General features: G+C 44.9%; 1 protein-coding gene across 3 annotated transcripts; it reads left to right on the forward strand.

The window, feature by feature from the left end:
- Positions 1–8,200: 8,200 nt before the first annotated feature.
- On the forward strand, positions 8,201–22,458 carry EXOSC2 (exosome component 2). Of its 3 annotated transcripts, XM_007194495.2 has the most exons (9): positions 8,201–8,335; positions 9,685–9,786; positions 11,564–11,609; positions 11,834–11,923; positions 13,008–13,073; positions 18,944–19,012; positions 20,178–20,354; positions 20,759–20,887; positions 21,417–22,458. In XM_007194495.2, the coding sequence occupies exons 1-9, from the start codon at positions 8,214–8,216 to the stop codon at positions 21,495–21,497; spliced, it is 882 nt and encodes a 293-aa protein (XP_007194557.1). In that variant the 5' UTR covers positions 8,201–8,213; the 3' UTR covers positions 21,498–22,458. The 3 variants fall into 3 exon arrangements, with proteins under 3 accessions (XP_007194557.1, XP_007194558.1, XP_057405272.1); XM_007194496.2 differs by lacking the exon at positions 11,834–11,923; XM_057549289.1 differs by lacking the exons at positions 13,008–13,073; positions 18,944–19,012.
- Positions 22,459–22,908: the final 450 nt, after the last annotated feature.

Genomic DNA, 22,908 nt, shown 5'->3' on the forward strand with positions numbered 1-22,908 from the left:
ATTTATCTAAAATGATATTTACGAAACTGTGATATATATTATTTGATTGTATATGTATAACTGTAAATACATTTGTACCTCTCTTGTATTCTAAAATAAAAATTACTTGGAATATTTATCACTTAGCATCTGAATGGATTGATGCTTTTGTCTTCATGAAAAGGAAATATGGAAAGGGAAAAGGAAATATGGAAAAGGAAAAGGAAAAATGTCTAGAAGTTGGAGAGGCGGCAGGAAGAGTTGTTCCACTTACTGGTTTTGAAAGTCACCCTTATCACAGCTGGGTGTCAGCTCCCAGAGAGATGACCACAGTACAAAAAAATCAGAAATCTCCCAAGGGGCTGGGCAGATTCCTCGTGGTTTCCAGCTGACTCTCAAATATCAGTGTCTTGCTTTGTTACTGCCCCCAAATCTTTACTTACTTTTTTTTTTTTTTTTTCATTTTCATGGACAACTTGAGGAATCTAAGCAGCCAGTGTGGGTGGACCAAGATGGACACCAAGGGCACTCCCAAAGCCTAGAATTTCCAAATGCTCTGGGCACCCATTTCCAGACCCTCCTTGAGGAAGACCAAAGAGCAAGGAGGCCATCAATGTAGGGCCAGGCCCTGGCTCTCCTCTCCAGGACCTCCTGACCAGGAGGAGGTGTACAAACTGGGAAGTGTGAGTTCACACCTGTGCTCCAGCATGTAAGGCTGTGAGGCTGTCACCCTTCCAACCCACTGGCATCCCTCAGGCACACCTCTCTGTGCACCCTCATCTAGCTGTACACACACACACACACACACACACACACACAAACACCTGAAGACACTGGAATTCACACTTGTACACACAGGCCATCCCCATTTGGAGCTTCAGTTATTCCCAAAGACCGCATACTTTGGGGGACTGGTCTTGCACCCTGGCAGATGGGGGAACAGGCAGAGATGTACATTTGATGTGTTCACTTGTAGGTCCCATCTAGGGTCTGGGGTTTCCTCCTTGGGCTAGTGGGGGATGTCACCCTTGGTACTCCCCCTCCTCCCATTACAAACCTTGCCTCTCCTTTGATTCCTCACCATGAGGATTCCGATGCCTCTGGTGGCCCCTGGCCTTACCCTTCTCTCACTGCAGTGCAGGTGTCAGACTTCAGAGAAGTCAGTGGGGCCCTTGATCAAAAATCTAAATCGCTCTCTGTAGGTAATTCTGTGAAGTTTCAGCTACAGTTCACAGGGCCGCAGCGCGGGCTCCAGAACCCACCTGGTGGCAGCAGGCTGTAATTGCAGATGAAAGTGCGTGTGCTCTGCCGGCTGCTGACCTGTTTCTCCTCCAGAAGTGTGCTGGCGCTGGAGATGCTAGGATGAGCAGATAGGAATCATCATAATGAAGAATTGCACGCTGGTGGGAGGCCTGGTACTCAAAGCCTAATCCACCTTGCTCCCATTTCCAGAAGAGGCTTCGGGCCCCTTTCCCAAGAGTGCATGCCCCCTCCTCCCCACAAAGGCATGCAAACACAGTCACAGTCATTTTGGGGTTTAGGGATTTACATGCGTGCATTCCAGGAATCCTCCCCGTGAACCGATGAGCTTGGTACTCTTTTTTCTTGTTTCTCCCCCATGCTCTATTAAAGTCCATTTGAAGTATGAGAAAACTGTGGCAGAGAGGAAGTCATTTGCCCGTGTCACTCAGCCAATGAGTGGCAGAGCAGGTTTCACCATGGCAACTGACCTTAGAAGCCATGCTCATGACCAGCAGGCCACACCACCTCCCAGTCAGCCTGCAGATTCGGCCAGAAGGGCTTGCTGCGTATCCCATAGGGATGCAGTGTAGACCAGCACTGTAAATTGTCCTTGTATATTTCAACCTTGCAAAACTCACTTATTCATTCTTGTAGCTTTTTGGGGTAGACTCCTTAGGACTTCTATGTACATGATCATGTTGTCTGTGAATAAAGGCAGTTATATTTCTTCCTTTTCAATCAAGATGCCTTTTATGCCTTTTTTATTGCATGGTTCAGGACCTCCAGGTGTAGAGCATTCTAGATAGAGGCCACTGGTCTGTGTTTGAAACCCTGCTCGGCCATTCACTAGCTGTGTGACCTTGGGCAAGTCAATTAATGGCTCTGTGTCTCAAGTTCCTCAAATGAAAAATGGGGTGATACTTAGCTCCTGAGGATATTGTGAGGATTAAGTGGGATAATATAAATAAATGAATAAAGTACACGGCTTGGTATCTGACACATAGTAAGTGCTCAATATATGGGAGCTGTTGTTAACATATGGATGCCTTTGGTGGTTAAGAAGGGTTGTAGCTGTTTCTACCACCTACCTCACTGGACATCCCCCAGAGGGTATCTAAGGCAGCTGTCCATCTCCTCTTCTCCTGCCCTTTCCTATAGCCATTATCCTCAGAACTCTTGAAATGGAAGAACAGATATCCTAAGCTTTCAGCTTCCTTTCCACCTTGGATCTGGTCTGCTGGGATGTGTGGCCGTGAGGGGTGGGAAAGGTTATGGATGCTGGCTGGTTAGCACCCATCCTGACTGCTTCCTACAACATGGCTGCCTCAGGGAAGTCAGACTTCGTGCCTGTTGTCTCAGGGCTTCAAGGGCAGGTGTTGCAGGAGAACCAGGTGGAAGCCTCATGGTCTATTCTGACCAGTCCTTGGAGTCCCGTAGAGGCACTTCTGACATGCGCTAGCTATCCAAGCAGTCACAAGCCTGCCCAGATGCAAGACGAGGAGACACTGACTGCACTTCTTTTTTTTTTTTTTTTTTTTTTTTTTAAGGATTTTCTTTTTTTTTTTTTAATTAATTAATTTATATTTATTTTTGTCTGTATTGGGTCTTCGGTTCGTGCGAGGGCTTTCTCCAGTTGCGGCAAGCGGGGGCCACTCTTCATCGCGGTGCGGGGACCGCTCTTCATCGCGGTGCGCGGGCCTTTCTCCATCGCGGCCCCTCCCGTTGCGGGGCACAGGCTCCAGACGCGCAGGCTCAGCAATTGTGGCTCACGGGCCCAGCTGCTCCGTGGCATGTGGGATCTTCCCAGACCAGGGCTCGAACCCGTGTCCCCTGCATTAGCAGGCAGATTCTCAACCACTGCGCCACCAGGGAAGCCCCTGACTGCACTTCTTAATTGAAGACGTGGCAAAAAATCTGTGGACATGTATAAAAACTGCCACAGACATCAAGGCTATTTCTATGTTTTCAGGAGAAGGCAATACTTTGATGAGGGTCCTTGGGCAGAAATCTTTGTGCACACCTCTGATTAGAAATTTTCTGAAGAAAAAAGAAAAAGGGAACCCCCTGGCGGTCCAGTGGTTAGGACTCGATGCTTCCACTGCCAGGGGCACAGGTTCGATCTCTGGTTGAGGAACTAAGATCCCACAAGCCGCATGGCACGGCCAAAAAAAACACAAAAGAGAAAACTTCTGCAGTTACTTTTACCATTTCATGGAACACAAGGTGAAGCCAGTGGGTAGATCAGGATTGGGCAAGAGCTCAGGGCCGGAGGGTTCCTGCTGCCTCTGTTTTCACACTTTTCAAGATTTCCCTGTTGTTTACTTTCACTTGAAGTTCATCTGTCCCTCTCAACCCACTCCCCAGTGTCAATAGTTCCTTTCCTTCAAGGCTCACTCATATGCCGCTGCTGTCAGGAGGGCTTTTCTGTCCTCCCCTCACTCCCCCCGACCCCATCCCTGAGCTCCTGACCGAGCACCTCGATGCCTGTGACAGAAGATGCTCCAGAAATGCTTGCCGAATAAGTTTATTCATTTGTTCCGCAAATATTTATTGAGTGCTGTTCTAAGGGTACCCGGGATTTGTTTTAATCAAGTATGGTAAGACATGCAAACATGGAAATGACTGTCCTGAAGGGAGAAGTTCATCATACTTAAGATTGCCTAGAAACAGGAGGCACGGCACGCCACGCAGAGCCACATGGGGAAGCACATGGGGGGCCGATCAGAAGGCAGCGGGAATGCGGAGAAAATGTGGGAAAGAGCCTTTGCTAGGGTTTCCAAAAGGAAGGACCAGGGGAAGCAGGTTTAGGATTGGCTGGTTTGAATAATTTCAGTAGGCTCTGAGGCACAGGGCCTGTCCCTAGTTGTCTGGTATGGGGCCCTGGGGGGATTAGGGCAGGTGCATAGGGGTCCAGAGTCTGAGAGCCCCGTAAAAGAGGTGGTAGGGGGCATGGGCTCTGGACTGATTGGTTTGCATTCAAAAGGCACACTCCTGGGCCAGTTGTTTACCATTTCTAGGAATCGGTTAACCCTGGAAGGGGCAGTCCTTCCAGGCTCTGGGAGGCCCCAAAATGTCCAAACATCAGACTACAATCGAAGATATGGTTAATAAAAGGGCCTACTCTGTACCCAGACAGTGCTAGGGACTGGGCAGTGAACAAAAAGTCTGGGCATTTGCGGGGCTTATACCCTGTGGGGAAGATACATGGTGAGTAAATATTTTGTAAATATATGTCATTTTTTCGACAAATGTTTTATGGTTGCCCTCTAGGTACCAGATGAACAAAATAGATAAAGGCCCTATTCTCAGAGTATTCCCGTTCTAGTGGAGGAAGACTGCAATAAACAAACAAACAAAAGAAACAAATAAGAAAATTCAGTGACAAGAAATAAAACAGGATCAAGTGGTAAAAGAGGGACTGAGGATTATTCCAGATAAGGTAGTCAGGGAAGGCCTCTCTGAGGAGGTGATATTTGAGCAGAGATCTAAGTGAGGAAGAGCAGCCAGCTACACAAAGACCGGGAGAAGAGCATTCCATGCAGAGAGCACCAAAAGCACGCAGATCCTGGGGCCAGCGCCTCTGGCTGTAGCGTCTGTAGTGAGTAATAGAGCAGGTTAGGTCAGAGATGGGCAGAGCCAGGCAAATGCGAGTTTGGATTTCATTCTTGTGTACAGGGAAGCTGCCAGAAGTGTTCTAAGCAAGGAAGTGGTTTAATCTGATCTGTTTTTATTTATTTATTTATTTTTGAATATCCTAAAAGACTTATTTATTAATTTTTATTCTTTTCCATTATGGTTTATTACAGGATATTGAATGTAGTTCCCTGTGCTATACAGTGGGACCTTGTTGTTTATTCGTTCTATATATAATAGTTTGCATCTGCTAATCCCCATCTCTCAATCCATCCTTCTCCTACTCTCCCTCCCCCTTGGCAACCACAGGTCTGTTCTTTATGTCTGTGAGTTCGTTTCTGTTTCATAGATAAGTTCAGCTCCCTCTGGCTGCTGTATGGAAATTGGGTGGTAGGAGGGGCAAACACAGAATTAGGGAGCTGAGTTAGATGGTGATGCCCAGGTGAGAGATGACATTGATCGGCTTGGGGAGATGGCCCTGGAGATGCACAGATGGGGAGGTAGAAGGATATGGGAAGAAGTGGTGAATGTTAGAGTTGATCAGCAATTAAAATCGCACTGGGAGTTAAGACACACCCTCACAGACTTCTGGACCCCACTTTGCAGAGCCCCAGTGCCTAAATCTGGGCTCAGGAATCTGTATTTCTAACAAGTGTCTTAAGGATGTGCACTCAGTGGTCCCAAACGTCCATCAAGGATAGCAATGCCTACGTCCAAGATGGGCTGAGTGTAAGGAATTCATAACGTAATGTTTGTAAAGCATTCAGCAAAGGACCAGTCCCTCAGGACGTGCGGGCTCTAGCGTAAAGCAGGTGCAGTCTGAGGGAACATGGCCCTGTTACCAACTGCTGTATGAATTCTAGTCCTTTTTGGGCCTCGGTTTCCTCCTCTTTAAAAAGGTACCTACAATGGACTGAATGTTTATGTCCCTCCCCCCAAGTTCATATATTGAAATCCTAACCTCAAGGTGATGGTAGTAGGAGGTGGGACCTTTGGGAGGTGATTAGGTCATGAGGGTGGAGCCTCCATGAATTGGATTAGTGCCTTATAAAGGAGACCCCAGAGAGCCCCCAGCCCCTCCCACACAGGGAGAAGACAGCTCTCTGAACCAGGAAGTGAGCTCTCACCAGACACTGAATCTGCCACTACACTAAGACAGATCCATAATCCCAACGTTGTGACAAGCTCCCTAAACGTAAGTGCTGTGAGAATGGGAGGGGTTAACATTATGTCCATCCCTCCTTGAAACCGAATGATGTCAAGACTATACCCCAGCCTTGGTCTAGGGGCACTCCCAGGCCTAGCTGCCTAGCGGACTGAGCTATGCTGGTTCAAAGGACAGCACCGCCCTCTTCTGGCTGAGGCCAGACTCCACATATGGACCCTTCTCATGCTTTCTTGGCTCTAGCCCCTTCCTCCAGGCAAGCAGGAGGGCAAGCGTCTGGCCTGTCCACTTACCCATGACCTGTGGGGCATTAGAATTTATACCATTGACTGTCTCACAGGGTTGGCTTTCTTGACAAGTGTAGTTGTGAGCCGTGCTTAGGTGAAAGAAATGCTGTCCTTTTGGAGATTTATCAATCTCCAGACAATTCCTGGCTCAATTCACTGTATGAGTAAATACAAGCGAAGATCTTCGTATTATGTGTGCACTTGTCCTCCCTGCCAAATACACCCTTCTTGAAACGCTCCTGGCCCAGTGCCCCTAGACCAAGCCTGGGGTATAGTCTTGACATCATTCAGTTTCAAGGAGGGATGGACATAACGTTAACCCCCCCCCCCCCCATTCTCACAGCACTTACGTTTAGGGAGCTTGTCACAACGTCGGGCTTATGGATCTGTCTTAGTGTAGTGGCGGATTCAGTGTCTGGTGAGAGCTCACTTCCTAGTTCAGATAGCTGTCCTCCCTGTTGGAGCTTCAGGAGGTCTGTTGGACCTTCAGGAGGCAGCAGACCTGATTTACTGGGCTCAGTGTGTGGTGCTGACACAAGTTATTTCATTGAATCCTCTTTAGAGTCTCTGTGCATGAAGAATTATCATCTCCAATTCCCTGAGGTTGAAACTCAGTCTGTTGTGGATGCTATAAACCATGCAGGGGAAAGGTGAGGGAGAGGGTAGTGGGAACCAAAGAGAGAAATGAGGGAAATGCTCCTGGCCCAGAGATAAAGCCACACATCCATCTATCTGTTCATCACGGAACCCTTAGAACAGCTCCTGGCTCAATTCACTGCATGAGTAAATACAAGCAAAGATCTTCGTATTATGTGTGCATTTGTCCTCCCTGCCAAATACACCCTTCTGGCAAGGTTTGAATGTCTTCTTAGATGGTTCCTTGTTTTTTCAAAAGAAATACTAGGGAAATCAGCTCACTTAAGAAAGAATGGAAACAGCACCTGGAGTATTGTTTGGGGGTGTAGGTGATGGTTGGTGCTGAATCAGCGCCCAAGAGGCAGCAGTATGTAGAACACAGGGGCCACTAGTAACAGTATGAAAAGGGGCTCTTCTCTCTGTCCAAATGGTGTTTTCTGTATATCCCACCTCCTGATCCTCCTGGGCAATCTCATACCCAAAAAATTAGATTTTTTTTTTTAAGATAAGGACTTCTTAAAAATTAATTAATTAATTAATTTTTGGCCGCCTTGGGTCTTCGTTTAAAGATAAAGACTTTTTAAAAATTAATTAATTTATTTATTTTTGGCCTTGTTGGGTCTTCGTTACTGCCCGCGGTCTTTCTCTAATAGCAACAAGCTTCATTGTTGTGCGCGGGCTTCGCATTGCGGTGGCTTCTCTTTGTTGCGGAGCACAGGCTCTAGGTTCACGGGCTTCAGTAATTGCAACACACGGGCTCAGTAGTTGTCACACATGGGCTTAGTTGCTCTGCGGCATGTGGGATCTTCCAGGACCAGAGCTCAAACCTGCGTCCCCCTGCATTAGGCAGGTGGATTCTTAACCACTGAGCCACCAGGGAAGCCCTCCCAAAATTAGATTTTAGCAGCTTAGAGTTGGAAGGAAACTCTGAGGCCCATTTCTCAATTATCTCTAACCCCGTAAAACAATAACTGGGATGACAAGTACAAGAGAGTTTTGGTGAAAAGTCAATACATCATACAACTTGAGATTTTTATTACTCTACAAAGGCAGCCTTGCCAATAATAAAAATGGCAACTCGACTCCTTCCTTCCCTTCATGTTAACCTAATGATTGACAATAGTCAATATGGCAGCCAGACCGTGAGTTCCCATTGGCGGCTGCTCTGAGGCCCCGCCCTTCCCCGCCCCTAAGAGCGAAGGGCGGGAATTGCGGAGGCGGATATTGCGACTCCGAGTCGGGCTGCGCCTGCGCAGGTTATTGACGTCAAGATGGCGATGGAGATGAGGCTTCCCGTGGCTCGCAAGCCTCTTAGCGAGAGCCTGGGCCGTGAGACGAAAAAACACCTGGTAGTGCCGGGGGACACGATCACCACGGACACAGGCTTCATGCGGTACGTGGGGACGTGGGGGACTCTGGGCCACAAGGGGCGGCTACACTGCTCTCCACGTGAAACCCGGGCCTGTGCTCTCTTGCATCTAAGTTCCCGTGGTACCCGGGGCACATCTGCTGAGCATCTCAGTCGCCTCGTTTTCTAGGCTTCGGACTTCTTACCCCCTGCATCTTGTGTGTCCTCGTCTGCATTTGCCCCAGTCTCCCGAAACTTTCCTCTCTTGACCTCTGGTGGCCGCGACTCGTGGGTCCTCTGCCTGAGGCCCAGATCCTGAGCCTTCCTCGTTGAGGACTTGGAAAACTGGGGTGGGTTAGGAGCTGGGGCCTCTTAACAGTTTTAGGCGGGGAGGCGGTGGGCGTTTTTGACTTGGCGCCCTTATCCCTCAGCGTCTTCTCCTAGCCAGGGGCACGGTTTTGGAACGAGTCATTGTTTGGGCTTAGGGCGTACAAATACATTGTTATATGCACCCAAATCTCCACCTTTGAATCTGAGGGCAGTACCGTATGTTGTCGTTAAGAGGGCAGGCCCTTGAGTTGGACAGCTGGAGTCCCAGTCCTGCTGCCATCACAATATTATTGGCTGTATTGTCTCTCCGAGGCCGGTTTCCTCATCTGTAAACTAGTGATAATAACATTAACTATTCGATAAGGTTGTGAGGATTAAATTAGGTAATGATTACGAAAAGAAGCAAAACTCACCGTTCTGTCACCATCATAGAGAAGCACTAGTGGTTATCTCAGCCTTTTTTTTTTCTTTTTGGGGGGGTACACTTGTATATACAGGAGAGGTACAGCATTTATATCGTTGCCCTTTAACCTCTTAGTTTGGGGTTATTGGATCCCAGGAAATCTTAAGATTCAGTCCTTTATTCATGCATTCAGTATATGTGTGCTTGGGGTACAACAGTGAACAAAGTGGAAGTCAATGTCCTGGTGAAGTTTATATTCTACTTGGGAGAGACAGATAACAAACAATAAGCACGAGCAAATACGTTATTCAGAATGTTTGACGATAAATGCAATAGAAAAACTTAAAAGCCAAGCAGGGTGAGTGGAGCGTAGTTGGGATATGGTAGTGGTGGCAGCAGCAGGGTGGGTGACTATTATAAATGGGATAGTCGAGGAAGGCCTGGTGGAGAAAGTGACATTTGAGTAGACTTGAGTAGAATGAGGGAGATGTCCATGTAGCTGTCTAAAGAAGGAGTGTTTTAGGAAGAGATGGCAACCAGGGCAAAAGCCTGCTTTTAAGAGCAGGAGAAGTCTGTTAGGTTTGAGGAACACACTGGTCTTGATGCGAGAGGTCACCTCAAGTGTTACCCTGGTATTCTTTGTATCTTCCTGTTGCAACAGGGGCCATGGGACCTATATGGGGGAAGAGAAGCTCATTGCATCTGTGGCTGGCTCTGTGGAGAGAGTAAACAAGTTGGTCTGTGTGAAAGCTTTGAAAACCAGGTGAGAACAAAAGGTGTGTATTCTCTTGTGGCATCCGAGTTGCACAGCCAGGTCTTCTCTGCCACGACATACCCTCCACCCCCATCCCGGCCTGCTCTGTCGTTCTGTAGGTCTGGGATTTTGGAAACATGGCTATAGGAAGGGTATAGATGACTACAGGTAAGCGCGGGCTTCAAAGGTTTCCCTGTGTTACCTGACCTCTCCAAAGTTTGGTTCCCTCCTCTGCAAAATGAGACCTAGCATGACCTACCTTGTAGGATTTTCAATGGAATTCATTGAAACAGTGCACGTAAAGTACTTACACAGAGCCTCCTACCTAGAAGGGCTCAGTGAAGGTCAGCCCCAGAATGTAAGCCAGTGGGGTTGGAGCAGGCGAGGGGTAGGAGCAGATGCAGGCAGAGAGGTGAGGTGGGCAGTCTGTGTGCCTTGTAGCCACAATAAACATTTTCGACTTCCACTCTGTAATCTAGGAAGCCACTGGAGGAGGTGGAGCAGAGGAGGGACATGATCTGACTTCTGTTTTAATAAAATCACTCTGGCCGCTGTGGGCGGCCGGGGAGGTGGGGGGATAGGGGCAGGGTTAGGGAGACAGATTAATGTACTGTTTTGAGTATGTTTTGTGTTCTGAGTGGTTTTTTAATCATGAAAATGTGTTGGATTTTATATTCCTTGGCATCTTCTCTATATAGGACCATGTCCTATATAGAGAAGAGATATTCTTCCTTTCCAATTTGGATGCCTTTTATTTTCTGCCGATATCGTAAAGGTCGAGGTAGTAGGATCTGCTGCTGGACTTGTCCTGGAGCATGAGAGAGAGAGACAGAGAGCGAGAGATTGAGAGAGATCAAGGGTTCCTCCAAGGATTGTGGCTTGAGCCACTGGAGGGGTGGAGTTGCCATTTCCTGAGCTCGTGACAACTGGGGGTTTCAGTTTGCTATGGGGGAGTGAAGGGGGCTGGTGAAAAGCTTTGTTGTAGGTGTGTTACTTTTGCAAATTCCTATTAGTCACGTAAATGGAGGTGCTGGGTAGCCAGCAGTTGACTAGAGTCTGGAATTGAGGGGAGTGGTGTACTCATTAGTGGTATTTAAAGCCATTAGGCTGGATGAGCTCACCAAGTGAGATGGGCTGAAAAGAGAAGAGGTCCAAGGACTGCGCGCCTTCGGCATGGAACACGTCCTCATTAGAATTGGGATGAGGAACTAGCAAAGGGGCCTGAGACAGGCAGCCAGTGGGTGGGGGAACAGAGAGCAGACTGGTTTGGGCCGTGTCCTGTCTCAGTTTCCTTTCTCCTCCTCTGACTGATGCAGAACCCGTCTGTGTTCCAGAGCCCACCAGAAAAGATTCCATGCTTATCATTTTCTTTTTATTTATTTATTTATTGTTTTAAGTTTTTGGCCGCACCCCACGGCATGTCGGATCTTAGTTCCCCGACCAGGGATCGAACCCGCACCTCCTGCATCGGAGGGCAGAGTCTTAACCACTGGACCGCAGGGGAAGTCCCTCACTTTCATGTAATTAACAAAATAGGGGTTTCAGGCTTAATGAACTATTTGCAATAAATGGTTTAAGAATAGTTAGTTAATGGAGACTTTGTACATATAGGACGTTTGAAGTTACCAGTTCCTGAGAATAAGTCCAACCAGCATAGTTATGTGAATTTACTAAATGTGGTGCCTCCTCAAGGCCTTCATCCCTGTTTAACTGAAATCTCAAATGGTAACTTGGTCTTGTAATGAAGTCTTTTCACTGATGGAGGACCTTCTGTTTTATCTTTCAGATACCATGGTGAAGTGGGAGACATTGTAGTGGGGAGAATCACAGAGGTAAAGTCTATCTGATTGGTTTTTACAAAGTAAAAGCAGGCTGGTGATCTAATGAATGGCATAGTCATTCTACATGCATTTATGCTAACTAGGCATTCGTTGTGTTTGGCTCTCATGTGACCTTTGATGTCAACAGGTTGTTACATTTGGAATTACTGGTCATTTACAGTGTCAGCTCTGGCCCCTGGAGTATGTGTCCAGGTGTGGGGTTTCTTTGTTTGTAGGTTCAACAGAAGAGGTGGAAGGTGGAGACCAACTCCAGGCTGGATTCAGTCTTGCTTCTCTCATCCATGAACCTTCCCGGAGGAGAGCTGGTAAGGGTCTCCGGCTGGGACTGTATAGTTTGCTGGCGAGAGCTCTGGGGTCCTTTGCTCCACCAGAGAACTTTGCTTTACCCTGAGGTTGCCACTTTTACTCCTGTTTGTCTGCTGTGAAGTTTGCTGCCTTGATGTACATGTAGGCTTTTCACTTGGCCCAGGCCTCCCAACTTAGGCAGCAACTGGCATATGGTAGGATCTGGAATGTCCATGGGGAGCGATCCCAAAAGAGAGTTGAGAGAAGCTCTCAGATGCTTGGTGCTAATAATTTTCCTTTTCTGGGTGTATCAGCTTTGCTCAGTGAAAGTGTTCCTTGAAAAGTTGTGTTTAGATTAGCTTTTCATGAATTGAGTAGCATTTGATTATTCCAGACAACCACAGGACCTAAGCTGCCTCCTTTTATAAAATGCAGTGGTTCAGCTTTACCTTCAGGCCAGCATCTATCTATAGAGAAGCTCACTGTGCTAGGCTCTCTGGAGAATGCCAAGATCCAGGAGGCACGACTGAGTTCCTGAAAGAGCTTAGACTAGCAGGGGATATGAAATAACTGGTCTGAATACCCGGCAGTCCAAGAATAAACAAGCGTGTGATTGTACAAAAGGAGTGATTAAGTTCCCGGAGGGAAGCTCATAGGAAAGATGAGTGTTGGAGTTGATCCTTGAAGGATGGATAGAATTTTAATGATGAGTTCAGGGAATCTGAGATAAAGGGAAATGTGTGAGCAAAGATACAGTCAAGCTGGAGGTAGTCTGGTTCTGCTGGAGCGTGGAGGGCCTCCACAGAAGGTAAGCGCAGAAAAGGGGCCTGGTCTAGATTGGGAGGGTTTTGAATATCACGTAAGGAGTTTGAGTATTATTCAGAGGACGGAGAAGAGGAGCCGTGGGAAGGTCTGTAAGACGGAAAGTAGTGGTTGTCACTTTGTCTTCCTTCAGTGGTACAGGTTACCTACTCTGGTGTGTGAACATTGTGGCTGCCTTCAGAGATCTCGGGAGGAAGTGAAAGAGAAAGAAGAGATGGATGGACAGAGATCTTCCTTTAGGATCTGACTTCCATAACGTGGCCATCTCTTTGTGTATTTCAGAGGAGAAGATCTGCAAAAGATGAGCTGGCGATGAGAGGTTTCTTGCAGGAAGGGGACCTTATCAGTGTATCCTGTACCTTGCATTCCAGCATCTTTATGTTTGCTGTGGAGCTGGCAATTGGGGCTTAAACTGTAGGTCTCCCACACGAGAAACATGTAATCCTGGCAGGGATCTGAGTCTTTGACTGGGTGTGAAGGGCTCTGCTACAGCCTTTCTCTGTCTCCTTAACCCAGCTGACCCTCCAGCTCTTGTTCAGACCTGCTGCTGCTCAGGCATGTCTTTGGGTCTTGTAACTTACGGTGGCCCATGCTTTAAGCTAGCTCAAATTTTCTTAGTGATGTTAACTTTTTTTTTTTTAATGAAACTATAAGAAAGATATTGTTTGGAAAAACTTTTGTTTCAGTTGCTTACACAAACACAGATACATGTACTCTGAGTAAAATATGCTTCTTACTGTGGGTTGTATAAAGAAAAGTTTGAAAGCCACTGATCTATATTTTTGTTTATTTATTTATTTATTTGAATTTTTGAAATTTATTTTTTTATACAGCAGGTTCTTATTAGTCATCAATTTTTTTTTAATCAGTCATCAGTTTTATATACATCAGTGTATACTTGTCAATCCCAATCTCCCAATTCATCCCACCACCACCCCCACCCCCCCGCCGCTTTCCCCCCTTGGTGTGCATACATTTGTTCTCTACATCTGTGTCTCAATTTCTGCCCTGCAAACCGGTTCATTTGTACCGTTTTTCTAGGTTCCACATACATGCGTTAATATATTTGTTTTTCTCTTTCTGACTTACTTCACTCTGTATGACAGTCTCTAGATCCATCCACGTCTCTACAAATGACCCAATTTCGTTCCTTTTTATAGCTGAGTAATATTCCATTGTATATATGTACCACATCTTCTTTATCCACTCATCTGTTGATGGGCATTTAGGTTCCATGTCCTGGCTATTGTAAATAGTGCTGCAATGAACATTGGGGTGCATGTGTCTTTTTGAATTATGGTTTTCTCTGGGTATATGCCCAGTAGTGGGATTGCTGGGTCATATGGTAATTCTATTTTTAGTTTTTTAAGGAACCTCCATACTGTTCTCCATAGTGGCTGTATCAATTTACATTCCCACCAACAGTGCAAGAGGGTTCCCTTTTCTCCACACTCTCTCCAGCATTTGTTGTTTGTAGATTTTCTGATGATGCCCATTCTAACTGGTGTGAGGTGATATCTCATTGTAGTTTTGATTTGCATTTCTCTAATAATTAGTGATGCTGAGCAGCTTTTCACGTGCTTCTTGGCCATCTGTATATCTTCTTTGGAGAAATGTCTGTTTAGGTCTTCTGCCCATTTTTGGATTGGGTTGTTTGTTTCTTGAATATTGAGCTGCATGAGCTATTTATATATTTTGGAGATTAATCCTTTGTCCGTTGATTCGTTTGCAAATATTTTCTCCCATTCTGAGGGTTGTCTTTTCGTCTTGTTTGTAGTTTCCTTTGCTGTGCAAAAGCTTTTAAGTTTCATTAGGTCCCATTTGTTTATTTTTGTTTTTATTTCCATTACTCTAGGAGGTGGATCAAAAAAGATCTTGCTGTGAGTTATGTCAGAGTGTTCTTCCTATGTTTTCCTCTAAGAGTTTTATAGTGTCCGGTCTTACATTTAGGTCTTTAATCCATTTTGAGTTTTTTTTTGTGTATGTTGTTAGGGAGTGTTCTAATTTCACTCTTTTACATGTAGCTGTCCAGTTTTCCCAGCACCACTTATTGAAGAGACTGTTGTTTCTCCATTGTATATCCTTGCCTCCTTTGTCATAGATTAGTTGACCATAGGTGCGTGGGTTTATCTCTGGGCTTTCTATCCTGTTCCATTGATCTATATTTCTGTTTTTGTGCCAGTACCATATTGTCTTGATTACTGTAGCTTTGTAGTATAGTCTGAAGTCAGGGAGTCTGATTCCTCCAGCTCCTTTTTTTTCCCTCAAGACCGCTTTGGCTATTCGGGGTCTTTTGTGTCTCCGTACAAATTTTAAGACTTTTTGTGCTAGTTCTGTAAAAAATGCCACTGGTAATTTGATAGGGATTGCATTGAATCTGTAGATTGCTTTGGGTAGTATAGTCATTTTCACAATATTGATTCTTCCAATCCAAGAACATGGTATATCTCTCTGTTTGTATCATCTTTAATCTCTTTTATCAGTGTCATAGTTTTCTGCATACAGATCTTTTGTCTCCCTAGGTAGGTTTATTCCTAGGTATTTTATTCTTTTTGTTGCAGTGGTAAATGGGAGTGTTTCCTTAATTTCTCTTTCAGATTTTTCATCATTAGTGTATAGGAATGCAAGAGATTTCTGTGCATTAATTTTGTATCCTGCAACTTTACCAAATTCATTGATTAGCTCTAGTAGTTTTCTGGTGGCATCTTTAGGATTCTCTATGTATAGTATCATGGCATCTGCAAACAGTGACAGTTTTACTTTTTCTTTTCCCATTTGTATTCCTTTTATTTCTTTTTCTTCTCTGATGGCCATGGCTAGGACTTCCAAAATTATGTTGAATAATAGTGGTGAGAGTGGACATCCTTGTCTCGTTCCTGATCTTAGAGGAAATGCTTTCAGTTTTTCACCATTGAGAATGATGTTTGCTGTGGGTTTGTCGTATATGGCCTTTATTATGTTGAGGTAGGTTCCCTCTATGCCCACTTTCTGGAGAGTTTTTAATCATAAATGGGTATTGAATTTTGTCAAAAACTTTTTCTGCATCTATTGAGATGGTCATATGGTTTTTCTTCAATTTGTTAATATGGTGTATCACATTGATTGATTCATGTATATCGAAGAATCCTTGCATCCCTGGGATAAATCCCACTTGATCATGGTGTATGATCCTTTTCATGTGTTGTTGGATTCTGTTTGCTAGTATTTTGTTGAGGATTTTTGCATCTATATTCATGAGTGATATTGGTCCGTAATTTTCTTTTTTTGTAGTATCTTTGTCTGGTTTTGGTATCAGGGTGATTGTGGCCTCATAGAATGAGTTTGGCAGTGTTCCTTCCTCTGCAATTTTTTGGAAGAGTTTGAGAAGGATGGGTGTAAGCTCTTCTGTAAATGTTTGATAGAATTCACCTGTGAAGCCATTTGGTCCTGGACTTTTGTTTGTTGGAAGATTTTTAATCACAGTCTCAATTTCATTACTTGTGATTGGTCTGTTCATATTTTCTGTTTCTTCCTGGTTCAGTCTTGGAAGGCTATACCTTTCTAAGAATTTGTCCATTTCTTCCAGGTTGTCCATTTTATTGGCATAGAGTTGCTTGTAGTAGTCTCTTAGGATGCTTTGTATTTCTGCGGTGTCTGTTGTAACTTCTCCTTTTTCATTTCTAATTTTATTGATTTGAGTCCTCTCTTTTTCTTGATGAGTCTGGCTAATGGTTTATCAATTTTGTTTATCTTCTCAAAGAACCAGCTTTTAGTTTTATTGATCTTTGCTATTGTTTTCTTTGTTTCTATTTCATTTATGTCTGCTCTGATCTTTATGATTTCCTTCCTTCTGCTAACTTTGGGTTTTGTTTGTTCTTCTTTCTCTAGATCCTTTAGGTGTAAGGTTAGATTGTTTGAGATTTTTCTTGTTTCTTGAGGTAGGATTGTATTGCTATAAACTTCCCTCTTAGAACCGCTTTTGCTGCATCCCATAGGTTTTGGATCGTCGTGTTTTCATTGTCATTTGTCTCTAGGTATATTTTGATTTCCCCTTTGATTTCTTCAGTGATCTCTTGGTTATTTAGTAACGTATTGTTTAGCCTCCATGTGTTTGTGTTTTTTACGTTTTTTCCCTGTAATTGATTTCTAATCTCATAGCGTTGTGGTCAGAAAAGATGCTTGATATGATTTCAATTTTCTTAAATTTACTGAGGCTTGATTTGTGACCCAAGATGTGATCTGTCCTGGAGAATGTTCCGTGCGCACTTGAGAAGAAAGTGTAATCTGCTGTTTATGAATGGACTGTCCTATAAATATCAATTCAATCTATCTGATCTGTTGTATCATTTAAAGCTTATGTTTCCTTTTTAATTTTCTGTCTGGATGATCTGTCCATTGGTGTAAGTGAGGTGTTAAAGTCCCCCAGTATTACTGTGCTACTGTCGATTTCTTCTTTTATAGCTGTTAGCAGTTGCCTTATGTATCGAGGTGCTCCTATGTTGGGTGCATATATATTTATAATTGTTATATCTTCTTCTTGGATTGATCCCTTGATCATTATGTAGTGTCCTTCCTTGTCTCTTGTAACATTCTTTATTTTAAAGTCTATTTTATCTGATATGAGTATTGCTACTCCAGCTTTCTTTTGATTTCCATTTGCATGGAATATCTTTTTCCATCCCCTCACTTTCAGTCTGTATGTGTCCCTAGGTCTGAAGTGGGTCTCTTGTAGACAGCATATATATGGGTCTTGTTTTTGTATCCATTCAGCAAGCCTGTGTCTTGGTTGGAGCATTTAATCCATTCACGTTTAAGGTAATTATTGATATGTATGTTCCTATGACCATTTTCTTAATTGTTTTGGGTTTGTTTTTGTAGGTCCTTTTCTTCTCTTGTGTTTCCCACTTAGAGAAGTTCCTTTAGCATTTGTTGTAGAGCTGGTTTGGTGGTGCTGAATTCTCTTAGCTTTGATTTCTCCATCGAATCTGAGTGAGATCCTTGCTGGGTAGAGTAATCTTGGTTGTAGTTTCTTCCCTTTCATCACTTTTAGTATGTCATGCCATTCCCTTCTGGCTTGTAGAGTTTCTGCTGAGAAATCAGCTGTAAACCTTATGGGAGTTCCCTTGTATGTTGTCATTTTTCCCTTGCTGCTTTCAATAATTTTTCTTTGTCTTTAATTTTTGCCAATTTGATTACTGTGTGTCTTGGCGTGTTTCTCCTTGGGTTTATCCTGCCTGGGACTCTCTGCCCTTCCTGGACTTGTGTGGCTATTTCCTTTCCCACGTTAGGGAAGTTTTCGACTATATAATCTCCTCAAATATTTTCTCGGGTCCTTTCTCTCTCTCTTCTCTTTCTGGGACCCCTATAATGCGAATGTTGGTGCATTTAATGTTGTCCCAGAGGTCTCTTAGGCTGTCTTCATTTCTTTTCATTCTTTTTTCTTTATTCTGTTCTGCAGCAGTGAATTTCACCATTCTGTCTTCCAGGTCACTTATCCGTTCTTCTGCCTCAGTTATTCTGCTATTAATCCCTTCTAGTGTATTTTCATTTCAGTTATTGTATAGTTCATTTCTGTGTGTTTGTTCTTTAATTCTTCTAGGTCTTTGTTAAACATTTCTTGCATCTTCTCGATCTTTGCCTTCATTCTTTTTCCGAAGTCCTGGATCATCTTCACTATCATTATTCTGAATTCTTTTTATGGAAGGTTGCCTGTCTCCACTTCATTTAATTGTTTTTCTGAGGTTTTATCTTGTTCCTTAATCTGGTACATTGCCCTCTGCTTTTTCATCTTGTCTGTCTTTCTGTGAATGTGGTTTTTGTTCCACAGGCTGCAGGATTGTAGTTCTTCTTGCTTCTGCTGTCTGCCCTCTGGTGGATCAGGCTATCTCGATCTGCTAGTGTTGGAGGGTCTCCTGCAGAGGCGGGGGTGGCTGTGTCTCACCGTGAGGACAAGGACACTGGCAGCAGAAGTTCTGGGAAGTACTACTTGGTGTGAGCCCTCCCAGAGTCCACCATTAACCCCACCCGCGATGTTAACTTTTATCCGAGGGAGTAGAAAAGGTGGTGTTCATGTCAGAGTATTCATGACAGCCAAGGGGGACAGGTTAGGTCACAGCAGTGTGACCTCCGGGTCCATCTACGACTTCGGGCGGGACTCCTGGCCATGGGAGGAAAGGATGGAGCGGGGAGCCAGGGACGCAGGTGACGTGAAAGTGTTTGTTCCTTCATCACCCGGCCAGGCTGAGGTCCAGGCAGTGTTCTCTGATGGAGCTGTCTCTCTGCACACGAGGAGTCTCAAATATGGGAAAGTAAGTTGGGCTCTGGCTGTTCTCATTTGCTGACTGAGACTTCAAATCCATTTCCCAATCCCCAGTGCTCTCTGGAATTCTGACCTAAAGCCCCTCAGAAGTCAAGCCTTATCAGGCTGGCAGCCTACACACTGATTCACACAGTCAAGGGCCGGTAGCATCATAAAGGATGACAATTCTTAACCCTTTTTCTACAGAGGAGATTGTTCTGGCAGAAGAGCCCCTATGACCCTGGACCCCGGGCCCTGCAGCCCTGCTGTCTCTGCCCTCTCCCAAGGGGCGTGGCAGCTTTGCATTGCATTTGTGCTGAGAACAAAGGGAGGTCATGCACTGATGAAGTAGGATGGCCTCAGCCCTTAGACACATGTCCAGTCAATAAAATGGATATTATTGTTAGGAAAGATGGGCTTGTCACTTGAGCCTCTAAATGAAATTTTACCACTTTTCTTATTTAAGGTGACAGTATGGAGGCTATTTATTTTTTTAATGACAGCATACTTTCCAAAACAAATTATGATTTATCAGTCTCTTGCCTTTCTCTGGGTGAACGTTCTCATTTTCTGAGTGGAACAAAAACCTCTGTCCTCAGTGGAGTGGCTACAGCCAATCATGCTCACATCCTTGAAGCAGGAGAGGAAACAGCTGCACTGCACGTGCTAATAACCTTCGTGGGCCCGGGTCCTGTAATAGACGCCCCCTCCGCGGGATGTGGGCCTTGAGCTGACCTGCCGGGACCAGGGATGGCTTTGCACTCAGCCCTAGGCCAGTCGCCTTGTCCAATGGCGTATCTCGTGGGCAGGATGGGTGGTTGGGGTCGAGGTGGAACAGAATAGTGCTCCTTGGCCCACAGGAGGCTCGAGCCCACGTCCTCATTGGCTCCAGCTTCTCTAACAGCTGTGGCACCAGCCCTGGATTAGAATGTGAAGACGACTGCGAAGGAAAATAAATGGTAGAGAAGGGATGGAAAGTTACCTTCTGTTGGGATATGTAAACAACTTAATGCATCCGGAAGTGTTCTCTGTATTTACTATGTATGTGCATGTAGGGGCAGTTATCAACAGGAAGGACCCTGATTCCAGTCTAACTAGGACATATCCTGTACTCTGCTTTTAAGTTACCTCTCTGATGACCCTACAGTGACTGAATTTACGATATACTTTTTTAGCTAGGTCAGGGCGTTTTGGTTCAGGTCTCCCCCTCCCTGGTGAAACGGCAGAAGACTCACTTCCATGACTTGCCATGCGGTGCCTCAGTGATTCTGGGCAACAACGGCTTCATCTGGATCTACCCAACACCTGAGCACAAAGAAGAGGATGCAGGGGGCTTCATTGCAAACCTGGAGGTGAGTAAACGCCATCGTCACTGTTGGGATGGAGCGGCACTTAGTCGGTGCTGTGCTTCTGTGGCGGGTGGGGACGCTCTCTACCTATCTGCCACATTGCTATAGTTTGAGTTGGTTTGAATTTCCATGGAAACATTGTGTCGCCCTCTCTTGTTCTGAAGAGATGAAATCAGCGCCTGGTTTGATCTTTGTTGGCAGAGATGGCAAAGTTGCAGGGTAATAGCCCAAGAGCCACTGAAGAAGCCGTCCTTTTTAATCTCCCTTGGAGTTAGCTGTTTGATTGGTTTGGAGTCGCAGAGTGATACTGCCTCAGTTATAAATGATTCCCGGGATTTGCTGTAACCATTTGCTTCTTTTGGTCCTGATTCTATTTCCCTCCCCTTCCCCTTGGCATCCCCTGGTAGCCTGTCTCCCTTGCTGATCGAGAGGTGATCTCCCGGCTTCGGAACTGCATCATCTCGCTGGCAACTCAGAGGATGCTGCTGTATGATACCAGTATCCTGTATTGCTATGAAGCATCCCTTCCACATCAGGTACTCTACCCGGGGCTTCCCTTTTCCTTGTTGATCTGTGAGCAGCCTTAAGTGTCATCTGCTCCATGTTTCCTCAGACAGCAGGCACGTCTCCCACATACCTTAACCATGTCCATCCGTGTGAACTGATCTGGTGGACAGCCTTGTTGAGTGTCTGGAGAGCTTTCGCCGAGTTGCTAGTAATATTCTCAATGTCTAATGTCAGTGTAAGGATTTGTGGGCCTTTGGAGGTGCCAGGTGGGGCTAATTTACAACAGCGACCCCCTGGACTTCATCTTGCCCATCCCAAGTTTTAGCTGTCTTTCTAGTGACTGCCAGAGTAACATCTTTGTTCTTGTCAGCTGTATCCCATAGAACCTTGCTGATTTATTAAGCTGGTTCTAGCAGATCATATCTTGCAAATACTTAGCCTCTGATACATGAAAGGAAAACAGAAGGTTCATGTTAACCATGCTTGGTTTCTGCATTTGGATTGGCTTGATGGTGTGCTTATTGATTGAACAAGTACCTTTTTTCCTTTCTTTTTCAGATCAAAGACATCTTAAAGCCAGAAATAATGGAGGAAATTGTGATGGAAACACGCCAGAGGCTTTTAGAACAGGAGGGATAAGGAGAGGCACCTGAAGGACAGGACTGTGTGTACCTGACCGGAGCAGTCCTTGAAAGTGAACAGTTTGCTTGGTGGTCCCCATGTGCAGCTCAGTGAAGACCTGGGGAGCTCATCACTTTACCTACAAGGGGCTGCCTCCACCCTCAAGACCTGCTTTCTCCTGTTTTAAGGCAAAGCCTGGGGGAAGGTGAACAGCACTGCCGGCCCCTTGGGTTGCCCACAGAGTTTTGGTACTAGGGGTAGTTTCAGGCCTTAAAAGCACTCAGTGTTCCAGCCGAGTGGACTCCTATCCTGGAATAATACAAGGAATCTTTTGTCCTGTACTTACCATCAACTCACCAGGCACAATGCCCCATGAAATTGCCTGTATAAAAAAAGTGGCCTCCCTGACCCCCAAATTGTCTGTTTTGGCCTCCATTCCCACCTCCTCTACAGCGCGAGTACAGCACTGAAGAATATAGTTGGTAAAGTTAACCCAAGAATCAAATGGAAGAATAAAGCAACCAAGCAGCCTTTGGCTTGGTTGGAATCTTATTTCCCATTGCATGTTCCTCCTAGTAATAGATGCGAGTATATTCCCGCCAGGCTGCCTTAATCTGTCCTGCCTTCAAGGATGATTTGTAAGAAGTTCAATTATTGATAAAAGAGAATGAATGTTTTGGGTACTCTGATAAACATGAAAACAAAGTAAGAAAAATGGAGATGGGAAAAGAAAAGGTGTTTTCCTCCTACAATTGAAGGAGTAATGCATTAACTGTTCAATAATTCAGGGTTAAAAGGTAAAAAGAAGCTGTTGAAGTTCTCAGTGGGAAAGGCTAGAATGTCTATGCATTGTTTTTCAGATGACTATCTAAAAATGATGCCCTGATTTGGGTTTTGGGAAACATTCTTTTAAAGTCAGTATATGAGAGTGCTGTTTGGTGAACTATTTTTTTATATTTATAAATGTGGCATCACTTTCTGTTCTTGTGTTCTGTGTAATACTTGGGAGCTGAGTACAGTTGAAGGAAGGCTTGGGAGATAGGAATTCTTCTGACAGAGACCTAACTAATCTACTCGGGTCACCTAGTAAAATTTAAACCTAGGACAGTTTCAGGAGTAAGGTGGAGCATTTGACAGTTTTGAAATATAGCTCAGCTCTTTCTTGTTAAATTGTATGTCTTTTCTTTATAACATTATTCAGACAAATTTTATCTCATTTTTTTTTTTTCTGTCCCAAGTGTATCATCTGTTTTGAGGAGTTTGCAGACAACTGAATATTGTATAGGCTATGTTGCAACTTTGGATTTGCTCCCTTGTTGTTTCTGAAACACATTCCAGGTTGTGTGCCCCTTAAGAGAAGGGAATGGGGAAGGATGGGAGCCTGCATCCCTGGTTTGGGTTGGTTTTGACCAGGACCATATGGAGGTTC

Source organism: Balaenoptera acutorostrata, chromosome 6 (assembly GCF_949987535.1).
Source record: "Balaenoptera acutorostrata chromosome 6, mBalAcu1.1, whole genome shotgun sequence".
In the NCBI taxonomy this organism is placed as follows: Eukaryota; Metazoa; Chordata; class Mammalia; order Artiodactyla; family Balaenopteridae; genus Balaenoptera; species Balaenoptera acutorostrata.